At 43.7% G+C, this 11,100-nt stretch overlaps 1 protein-coding gene across 2 annotated transcripts in view; it reads left to right on the top strand.

Annotated features, from left to right (window-relative positions):
• ADAMTSL1 (ADAMTS like 1) overlaps positions 5,988-11,100 on the top strand; it is a 1,007,583-nt gene continuing 1,002,470 nt past the window's right edge. Inside the window, exon 1 of one of the 2 annotated variants that reach the window (XM_021074267.1) lies at positions 5,988-8,097. In XM_021074267.1, the coding sequence (XP_020929926.1) occupies positions 8,011-8,097 (87 nt within the window). In that variant the 5' untranslated portion in view covers positions 5,988-8,010. The remainder of the gene's footprint in view (positions 8,098-11,100) is intronic. The other variant, XM_021074260.1, reaches the window with a different exon arrangement.

Below are 11,100 nucleotides of genomic sequence, written 5' to 3'. Positions count from 1 at the left end.
GTACTTTCTATATAAAAGTTAAGTTGTAGTTCAAAGCCTGCCATCTCAGCACCTTAGAGAAATAAGGATTCTCATCATTGACATACACCGACTGGGTCTCTGGGAAGCTAGTTATAAATAGAGTCAGTGTTTGTCCTCACAGTTCTTATTGATGGGGTTTGTATTAAAATAAGTGTGCAGTACAGTTCATTAAGCGTTAGAGTGCCCACTGCGTGGTCAGGGTTGAGGATACAAAAATGACTATGACAGGATACCATGCTTTCAGAGGGCTTAAGAAACAATGGAGGGAGTTCCCATTGTGGCTCAGCAGGTTATGAACTCTAGCATCCATGAGGAAGTGTGTTTAATCTCTGGCCTCACTAGTGGGTTAAGGATCTGGCATTGCCATGAGCAATGGCATAGGTCACAGAGGAGGCTCAGATCCCATGTTGCTATAGCTGTAGTGCAGGCTGGCACCTGCAGCTCCGAGTTGATTGACCCCCTAGCCTGGGAACTTCCATGTGCTGCAGGTGCAACCCTAAAAAAAAAAAATAAAAAAAAAAAGGAAAGAAAGAACAGATACTAGATATTTTTGAGGTGGAAATTGGAAATTTCTTTCATCAGTGTATTCTGCAAAACTTAATTGTGCATTTTGAAAGACCAAGGGTTGACTATTTTACTTCTTTTACATATTTTCATAATGGCTGGTACAAAATAGAAACTGAATATTATTGTTGATAGACTAGCTGACTTATGGAAAAATTGTGGCCAAGTTCAGGTAAACGGTTTCTGAGGTCTCCAGAGATGAACGGGATGGAAATGTCTGTTTCTAAATGTAATTTCTTTATAATCTTGGTTGTCCTTTGCTGTATTATTTATACAAATCCTTCAACACATATGGAGAAAGAATGACAATTTTTTGAAAAGGCTATTATTATATAAGATTTTTCTGTGTGATAAAACCACACCCAATGGGCCTCACCCAGAGGAGCTTATATATGTTATTAGACTCAGGAATGTTAAGTGTGCTAGATTCAGTCCCTGTTGGGCAGTCATATGACGCAAACGGTGACTCTGAAATGAAGCCATAATATATGGTTTAACCTCTTAACAGTTTGTGATGTCATTTTTTTATGTGGTAAGAAAAACAAATGCTGTCACATTTTATATTTGAGACTCCCACAAGCCAACATTGAGAGATTAAGTATGTGCATTACTACACGCTATCATGAATGCAGTTCGATGGATGCCAGAAAATCACTGAGACCTCAGACACTCCTTAGTAATTCAGTGTTATAGAATGGAAAGATAAGTCTGCTGATAAATTATAACCCTCATGAGACACTGTGTTTCTCCTTGGAGGGAAGCAGAGGTCATCTTAAATATTTTGATTTGAATGTTAATTCATATACCTGTATTTATCTAGTTCCAGATAATCTTTAGGCCTATAATTTAAAAAACCATAAATACAGTAGCTAAAATTAAAGGAAAATATGTATGTTCATGTAAAAGACAAAATTAGAACAGAGAGGAAATTGGGACAGAGAGTAAGTAAAACCACTGCTTTCCAGTGTTTACTTTCTTGAAATATGGTTTTGAGTCATTTCTGTGAGATATAAATGTACTACTTTACGTTTCCTATCATTTTTTTATTATGCACATAATTTAGCAGTTTGTAATAGCCAAAGCCACATGTCTCTATGGGCTGGAATATTGTTGCAACAGCTTCACTCAAGTGAGGAGACTTTTAACTATATAATTCAGGTATGTATATTTTCTTTGAACAAAGTGTGGGACATTCAACTTGTCAAAAATGAACATTTTGCTTGACTGAACAGCTTTGCTCTGTGTTTTGCTTGTCTACTGAGGCAAATAAAGCCTGACAAGAAGGGTATTTCCAGCTAGTTAAAGACCAAGAGGGGAATGAAGCAGGATGTGAGCCAGTTATCAGAAAATTCCTTTCTTGCCGAACATTTTATAGTGTACATGATATACTAACTAGAAATAATTTAGATAAATCTTAACTCTGGATGACAGAATGTGTGCCTCTTGCTTCCTCTTGCATCTAAGTACCTAGTCAATTACTTTTTATTATATACTTTGAAAAGTACAAAAGTATCACATACTTTTTACTATAAAACATATATACTATGATGGACATTCTGAATGTATTATTTACATCATTTGCTTTTTGTTTTCTCCTTATTGGGAAACTTCAAGGTGATGATGTGAAACATAATTGGCTCTGAACCAAACTTCATTATGTTTAAAAGAAGGATGGGTTATTGAAATGTTTTATTATCACCTAAAGAATTATATGGCCTATGGATTTTTATTTGGAGTTTTCCTAAGAGTTAATATCACTTGGCAGTCCATCATATTAGTGGATTCTGTCCATTCATTTAGTCAGTCATTTTTTTGTTTGTTTTTATTTCTTGAGTAACTACTGTGTTCCTGGGATTTACATGGATACCGGGATAAAGGTGAACAGCATATAATGTCTGGCCGCAAGGACTTTCAGTTTGTGTCTTACTTGATGGCTGTTTCCAGGTCAGCTCAATGAAAGTGCTTCTTGATTTATTAATTATTTGTAAATTCATCAACTTTCAATTTTTGTCAGACATGACATGCTAGGCATTTGGACTGGGTAGCCCTTGGAACCACAATAATTAACTGGTTCTAAAGAATTTACCACCTAGTAGGAGAGGGAAAGACACATTTTGGTCAATTAATCACATTAGTAAAAGTATAATGACAAATTAGAATAACTTCTCTGAAGAAAAATAGTGCACATATATGACTGCCTATAAATAAGGAATCAAGCCCAGATATGAGAGGGGCTCTTAATGAGTTATACTAGATAAGGGGATTGAGAGAAGGGATGACACGTAAAAAAGTACATGCATGCGAATGTTTGAGGAAAAGCCAAGGAGGAAGGAGTGATCAACCATGTCCTATGGTTTTACAAGGACAAGTATGATAGAGGACAAAGCAGTGTTCATTGGGTATGACAAGCATGGAGGTAACCAGTGACTTGCTCTAGAATGATGATGGCTGAATTCTGACTGGACTGGATGAAGGGATTAAATAGAGAATCAAGCAATGGAGTATAAATATAACCTTCAAAAATATGGCTATGAAGGAAACATGTGGGGTAGTTAAAGGACAATTGCTAGTTTCTTTGTTTATTATACATGGTAGAGGCTGGAATATGCTTGAATATTGAAAGGATAGAATCTATAGGGGGTTGCTGAATACACAGAAAGAAGGGAAATTTTATAGTAAGTTTCCTTACTAGTTGAAGGTAAGGGGAGATTAGTCCCTTGGAGGGACTGCCATTAAAAAGAAAACAGAAGGAGAAGGTGGTTGTGGGTATAAACAGATTTGGTGGCAAAGGGTAAATGTAGAAGCTGTTCCCATTTCTCTGATTTGGTTTTCTCTGTAAAGTTGGAGCTCTGCCTCATCTTTGGAAGGAAAGGGAGGAGGTGAGGGAGGAGCTGGAGGTTTGGAGAAAGTTTGAAATAGTTATTGTAGGGGGTGAAATGGAAGGAGAGTGAATGGACCAGGGGGGCTGATGGGCGGTATTGAGAGTGCATTTGAGGAGGGTGAAGATGTGATGGTAACACTTAGTTGTTCTGTTCTTTGGCATTCCCGTACAGTGTTTGGCCTCTGTATGGCAGGCACTGAGAAATCAGATAATTGGTTGTTTTTTTTTTTTCTTTCTTTTTAGGGCCTTACTTGGGACACATGGAAATTCCTGACTAGGGGTCCAATTGGAGCTGCAGCTGCAGGCCTACACCACAGCCAGGGCAACACTGGATCTGAGCCACATCTGTGACTTAGGCCCCAGCCTGCAGCAACTCCAGATCCTTAACCCACTGAGCAAGGCCTGGGGCCAAGGATGGAACCCGTATCTTCATGGAGACTACATCAGGTCCTTAACCTGCTGAGCCACAATGGGAACTCCTAATTGCTTTGAGTTGAGATGTGAAGAAAAGAACAAGAAGCAAGGATGTGTAGGGTACTAAAAGAGTGTTGTTGAAATGATAGGCCCTGGGGAAAAAAGCCATGCTGCATTTAAAAGGGACAGAAGGAAAGAGAGGACTGAAGAAAGGATTGGGGCATTGGTAGCCGTCAGTGGAGTAGAAGTGCCCTGAGACCAACAGGTAGACCCTGGGATCAGCTTCAGAATTCAATATTCTAATGTTCCAATGGAATGATCCTTACACTGGTTTGACTTGTGATGTGAAAACACATCTCCTGCTGCAAGACTCAGATGAAAGGGCTTATGGTCCAGGGCAGAGGCACCACAAAGACTGAAACTTGGGTGAGGTAAAGAACTATGGGTGGTGGCTGAAGTTTTCTGATACTCTGTGTGTATCCTAGTACCTGAAGAATGTGACATTTTTAGTCCTTGTGATACAGTGAGGTCATTATGTTGTTAAGTAAAGACATCTGTTTTAAAGCATCCTCCCTATATTTTATGCAGTATCAAGAAACTTGATCTTTAGGGGATAATGAGAACACTTTCTTTGATTTCATTCAGTTATTTTTTTAAACTATCAGTGAGTATATTGATTAGAAAGTCACTTAAGGACCTATAGATTGTTAATCAGACAGTGAACAATCAGCAAAGTCAGAATATCTGCTAACATTTGAGTCTGTTGTCAGGGACTTGGACCTCTGATATGGAGATATTCTAAGGGAGTGGGGGACATCTTCTCATATTATATAGAATAAAGCTTTCCCTCTCCTGGTTTTCTGGACATACTGTGTTCTCCAAGAGCTGGAATGCATCTCCAGTAATGGAAGCCTTCATCGCCGTGTGGCTGGTTTATGGCAGCATCTTCTTAGATGGTCTCCCTCCTTTTGGATTTCCTACTGTCTTTTTACCCTGTACTTAACTGTCCCATTATTTAACTTTAAATTCCTGTTCCTTCTGTTACCTCCTTGTTCAAGGAATAGAAACTCACTCTTGGAGTTCCCATAGTGGGGCAGTGGATGCAAATCTGACTAGGAACTATGAGGTTGAGAGTTCTCTTCCTGGCCTCACTCAGTGGGTTAAGGATCTGGCATTGCCATGAGCTGTGGTGTAGTCGAAGATGAGGCTTTGATCCTGCATTGCTGTGGCTGTGGTGGGCAGTTGTAGCTCTGATTTGACTTTGACCTCTAGCCTGGGAACCTCCATATGCCACAGGTATGGCCCTAAAAAGCAAAAAAAAAAAAAAAAAATTTACTCTTTTCTCACCACATTGAGATAGGAATAAATTCATCTGCCTCTTAAGTGACTTTTCCATTGCTTGACTCATCGTCCCTAACAGAGAGACAGCAGTAAACATGTTAACAAATGGAGAACATGCCACCTGTAGGCACTTAATTTCTTCACCCATTTAAAAATAAAACGTGGGAGTTCTCATCATGGCTGGGCAGATTAAGAATCTGACAGTGTCTGTAAGGATGCAGGTTTGATCCCTGGCCTTGCTCAGTGCATAAGGATCCAGCACTGCTGCAAGCTGTATTGTAGGTCACAGATTCAGCTCAGACCCCAACGTTGCTTTGTCTGTGGCTTGGGCTAGCAGGCAGCTGCAGTTTCGATTCAACCCCTAGCTGGGGAACTTCCATATGCCACAGGTGGCAGCCTTAAAAAGAAAAAAATATGTGGCTATCGAACTAGATGGCTAAACTCTTTGTTGAGGTTTGGGGTATGGAGCTGGGCTAGAATTCCCCTTTTTTGTGTGAAATCAGATTGTTATGATCATTATACAACTACAGATGTGATAAATTCATTTGAGTAATAATTTAAAAAAAAGAAAAAATCCTAATTTCTAATCCTGAAATGCTGTTGCCATATTTCCCTCTAGGGCCTGCTTCCAATCCTGGTAGTTTAGTCATTGAGCTTCAGGATTCCCATATGCCAAATCGGGGTAATCTGCACCTACGTGGAGGGTTATTTAAAGATTTAATTCAGGTACTGTTACCTAGCACTGTCATCCTGCACACCAGTGTGGGTTCCCATCTTTTTCACAGCCTAGTATCTGAGGTTCCCTACCCCCACATTTTAGGACCACCACTCCACCAAGTACAGCCTTGCCTTTTGCTGCTCAATCTTGTGACTCAAACATCCTAGCCAGGCCAGCCACTGGCAATCCCCCACAGCAACACTTTCCTATTTCTAGTCTCTGTGGTTTTGTCCTTACATTTTGTGTTTGCTTTTGTGTGTATGTGTGTTTTACTATCTGACTCTTCCCTCTTTACCAATTCAATTTGAAAACCCGGCTCCAAACCCCTTTTTAAAAAGATCTCTAAAGACTGGTCCTCAAGCTTTGACTTTGGGAGTCTAAGCTCAAAGGGAGATTTTTTTTTTATTATTATTCTACTGATTATTTTCTTCCACACCTTGGGAATTCAAACACACACAGAATGAGTAAAGAGATGAATTCTGAGAAGAAGCTCCTTTTCCATATAGGAGAACAAAGTCACTCTATTCTAGACACGAGGTCATGCTGGCACATAAAACATTTATTTCCTATAGGCACTTCTGCCCCTACTCTGCTTCTCATTGTCAGCAGTTTGTGTCTGGTCTGTTACGCAATTAAAATGGGGGAGATCTGAGTCTGTCTAGGTCACTGATGGCCTACAATGTTTTAAGTACAGCATTTGGCTTTCGGAATATGTGGATAAAATGAATAGTTACTAGGGAGTATGGCCGCATCGTCATTTTCTGCTGGGCTTATCCCAATGGGTGCACGTGGGAACTTCACAAAAGTTATTTCACCAGCACTGGGCTGTATCCTCTTATCGTATGCAGTTTACTGAAGTAGGGCCAGCTCTCCGCCTCTGCTAGCTTCACTGCCAAGGTTCCAGAGGGGTGGAGTGGCCTGGAAGATGGTTGGAAGAAGGGTGGAGGATTCGCTTTCTTATAAAGATGCTTTGGTAGACTGGCCCTGGAACGCCAGGTTTTCAGGAAGAGATGAGCCTGGCAGGGTCCCCATGGCAAAGAACTTTAAAATGGCAGGAAGAAGTTTCTTTCTTGCTGCCAAAAAAAAAAAAAAAAAAAAAAATCCTGGAAGCCTCAAGTCTAATTTAAGAGCGCTGCCCACCCTGGAGAAGCGGGAACTCTGACTTGCCCCCAGAAATCCATTGGCACAAGGAGATAACAAGCGAAGTCTTTCTCACTCAACCCATTTCTTGGGCTCCCTACGCGTGATGCCATCCGCTGGTTCTCTGCCACCCCACCTAGCTGTCATGGGTCCAGAAACCTAGGTTGCAAAACAAATTAACTTCATAGGAGAATCTCCGAAAGCCCAAGAGTCAGGTTCCTCAGGGACAAACACACCAAACCATTGTGTGGGGTCGTGAGTTTCTCTGCACACGCACAAACTCTTCCCCACTCTTTGGAGGGTCTTGCGTGGTTCCCAGTGCGGCTGCGACGCGCCGCGCTCCAGGCAAAGCGCGCAGGGAATGGCCCTGGGGACTCGTTCAGGGGAAATCGCCAGCATCCGGGGAGAGCCTTCCCTTCTCATCCCGCACACTCCCAGGGCAGGCAGGGAGGCATTCCAAACGCGAGCTAGGTGTGCAACGCAAGATCCTCCCTTTAAAAAGAATAAACAAATAGAAGCCAGCGCCTAACCCTGCTCCGCTTTCCCCAAACTCTTACTACGGTCGCTGCCCGGGCTGCTGGGTGTCTGCGCTCCCCGCCTTCGCTGGGCTGACACAGGAGGGGAGGAGCAGGAGCTGGAGGGGGTGCTGGGGGTGGCGGGGGGGGGGAAGAGCGAACTATCCCGAGCCAAGACAAGCAGCACATTCACAAATAACGCCCCCACCCCCAGCGCACGCGCTCCCATTCAAAGCGGCTGGGCTCCGCGGCCGCAAGGCGCTCAGAGAACGCGCGGCGGCCGCTGCGCAGCCCTGCCCCGCACGCGCACGTCCGGAATCCGCCAGCCGCCAAGCCCAGCAGCCCGCACGGGAGGCAGCTACCGCTTGCAGTGTGGGGTCTGGTCCAGGACTCCCGTTCCTCCCCGCTGGGGGACCATGGCCCGGCTGGCTGCGCCCTTGCACTGGGAGATCTTGGCCCGCTTCCTCTTCAGCACCTGGTGCCTGCTGTGTTTCGCTGGACAGGTAGGGCATTCAGCGCGTCTGGCGTCTCTCCCCCTCCTGGGAACTTTCTTCTAGGCTGCGCTACAGTGGGAAGTGCTGTTGCTTGGGGCGCGCTTTCTCTACAGGGTCGGACCTGGGGCTGCGCTGCCACGCGAGCTGGGACAGGTGGCGCGGGGTTGGGGATAAGACAGCTCCAAAGTGGCGGGATGAGACTCTGCGCTGAGCCTCTGCCCAGCCTCGTGGGGCCCGCGTTCGGGCTTCCCGCCCACGCCTGGGTCCTGCCTCCAGCTGGGCAGAGTCGAGCCGAGGAGGAGGCGCCTGAGCTGGGGTGCGGTCTTCTCCCAGGGAGCCCGCGAACACGCACCCCCTCCGGGCAGTCTTTCGGGGAGCCCCTTCTCTCCTTCCTGGAGGAAGCTCCAGGCAGCTCCAGGAATGCTCGGACTCTGGGACACTCCTCCTCACTTCTGTCCTTCCCCAGTGCCAGTGAACTTCTGACATCTTTACCCTAGGGCCACCCACGTCCGGGAGAGTTGGGGGCGGAGCGTTGTACAGTGTGCAGGCGCCAGACCAGGTGGGCTCCCTGATGCTCTGCAGTGGAGAAAAGTGGTTCTGGCCGGGGCAAGAGGACTCTGTCTCCCTAGCCCTCACCACGCCCCCTCCGGATGCTGCTAGGGTTTTCTTCCAAGCCAGACGTGGTGTAAGAATTGCGGAGTTTTCCTGAATCCGTGGGGTCAGGCCTTCAGGCAGAGCAGAAGGGCCCCGGAAGGGTGTCTCATTCACAGTCCGCTTGGCTATAGTTATTGCAGAACGACATTGGAGAGAGCTTCTTAGGGAAGGGGGCGGGGGTCAGTCAAGCCCGTGCGTAATGCATGTGGCTTTCACGATTTCCAGAGTCAGTTAGTTTTCGATTAAAACTCACGATTTAGGCATTTTGTACATAATTTAGTTTACAAAGATCTGCTTTTCACAGGATTACTTGGGTAATTCTGGGAAAATGCCCAAATGCTCTTGGCCGGAATTATGGTCAGATAGCCTCCCTTTCCTCTGTTTTGCTTAGGGAGACTTGTCCAAATCGGGGGATTTCCTTCCCTCGCTTTTACTTAACGTTTTAGATACTTGTTTTGAGGTCTCTATTTTAAAGGTCACTTTGATGGCAGTGGTGCACTTTTAGAGGCTGAACAAGGACCAAGAATGAGGGCTAAGAAGGGCTGAGAACCTGCTGGAACCTTGTGGTCAGGGACTACCCTAATAAGAGATTAAAAAATAAATAAACAGCGAACACTTAGATTGGTGTATGAAAAACCATTGCAAAAGCTTCTCTAAATTATCAGCTAGTTTTGTTCCCAGTAGGCTTTGCTCCATCATCAGGGCTTCTCAGAAGTGGCTGCATAGGAATGCCCTTGGGAGCTCTTGAAAACTCCCTGGGGTTGGCCCCCACCCCAGCTGGATTGCATCAGAATACTTGGGGGATGTGACAATGAGACTGGGGCATCAGGACTTACAGAGCTCCTAGGTGATTACATTCTGCAGCTGGGTTGAAAAGCACTGTGTAAAAATGACCTGCCTTAAAATGACTTGTTCTTATTGGATCATGAGCCCCAAGGGAAACTCAGGAGAACAGTAAAGAGGGCCTGAGAGCCAGGCTAGGGAGAGAGTCTTAACATGAAGCTTCCAGTCCTGGCTGTGTCTGTAACTAGTCGTTTTGGTCAAGGCCCTCCTACCTTTCATTTCCTCATCTGTAAAGAAAGGGTGTTGGCCTGTGTTCTTGACAATACTGCCTGTTCCAACAACACCGAGCAGGTCTGTGTCTAACCCAAATCAAGACAGAACACCTTTTGTTTTATTGTAAAATAATCATAGTAGTAGCAATTCTACCTTATTCTTGAGGTTTTGGTTAACTGGTAATTTTTGAATCCACCAAAGATGCTAAAGAAGATGCAAGGATGCATAATGTAGTTTCTTAGACTTGTGTTTTTGTTATTGTTGGGTTTCTTTTAGTATACTTTAACACTGCCTCTTTAAAAAATATTTTAAATGTTCTGCCTGTTAAGACCTATTTCAAGTCATTTGGTGCCTTCTTAATATTCAAGACAAACTGATTTCCTCAGTATTACATACCTGTTCTTCCTTCTCTCTTCAACCAAATTTCTTCTGGATGAAGATGATGAAAGCAGATTTGAGCCTTGTGTGTGTGTGTGTGTTGGAAGTGGTTTATTGTTTAATTCCAAATGACTTTTTCTTGTTCCACTTGGCAGGGCTGTTCTCCACATGTGAGAAGCCTGACTAAACTTGTCAGGGAAGGAGTAGCAGAGAGTATAAAGTGGTACATGGGTTCTGTATCCTGGTGGAAGGCAATACTCTTTACAGATAACCTAGTCAGGTGTTGGTTAGAAGCAGGTGATGTTGCAATGCAATTTAATTGTTTTTGAAGCACGTGGATGTTATACCTAATCAGTGAATTTCACAGACTGGAAACTTGAAGATACTTAACATCAAATCAAGAAGAAACCAAATCAATAGCCAGTGCCAAAGGAGTTGAATACTGTTTGAAATTTGTACCTTCTTAATTTTTTTTTTTTTTTTAGTCGGAGCACTCAGTAGATGAAGGCATGACTACCAGAGTTAGAAGACCCCTTGTGATATATTGTATTCATGCTTAAAGAAAGGTCTGTGTTCAAGAGTTTCTGGCTCACCTAAACTGAATTGCACCTGAGCTATATTCGCCAAACTTCCAAAGAACAATTTTCGTGGTGAAAATTGTTTGGAAATCTCATCATTCCTCCTTTCTTTTCATTGAATTTTTGCTTTCAGGGGTAATTTCCCTTTCCTTCTGTCCTAACTGAATTACCCTTCTAACTTGTAAGATTCTTTTCTTTCCCTGTGCAACTTGACAGTAGCTCACTCTTCAGGTTCTTATGAAACAGATTATTTTACTGATATCAATTTCATTTCATTGGCTGAACTGAAATTCATCCCAGTGCCCAAATTGCTCCCATGTAGGGAAGTACATAATTAACTGTTTTA

The sequence above is a fragment of the Sus scrofa genome, chromosome 1, assembly GCF_000003025.6.
Source record: "Sus scrofa isolate TJ Tabasco breed Duroc chromosome 1, Sscrofa11.1, whole genome shotgun sequence".
NCBI lineage: Eukaryota > Metazoa > Chordata > Mammalia > Artiodactyla > Suidae > Sus > Sus scrofa.
The sequence above is the reverse complement of the archived record's forward strand: the minus strand, read 5'-3'. Positions and strand labels throughout refer to the sequence as shown.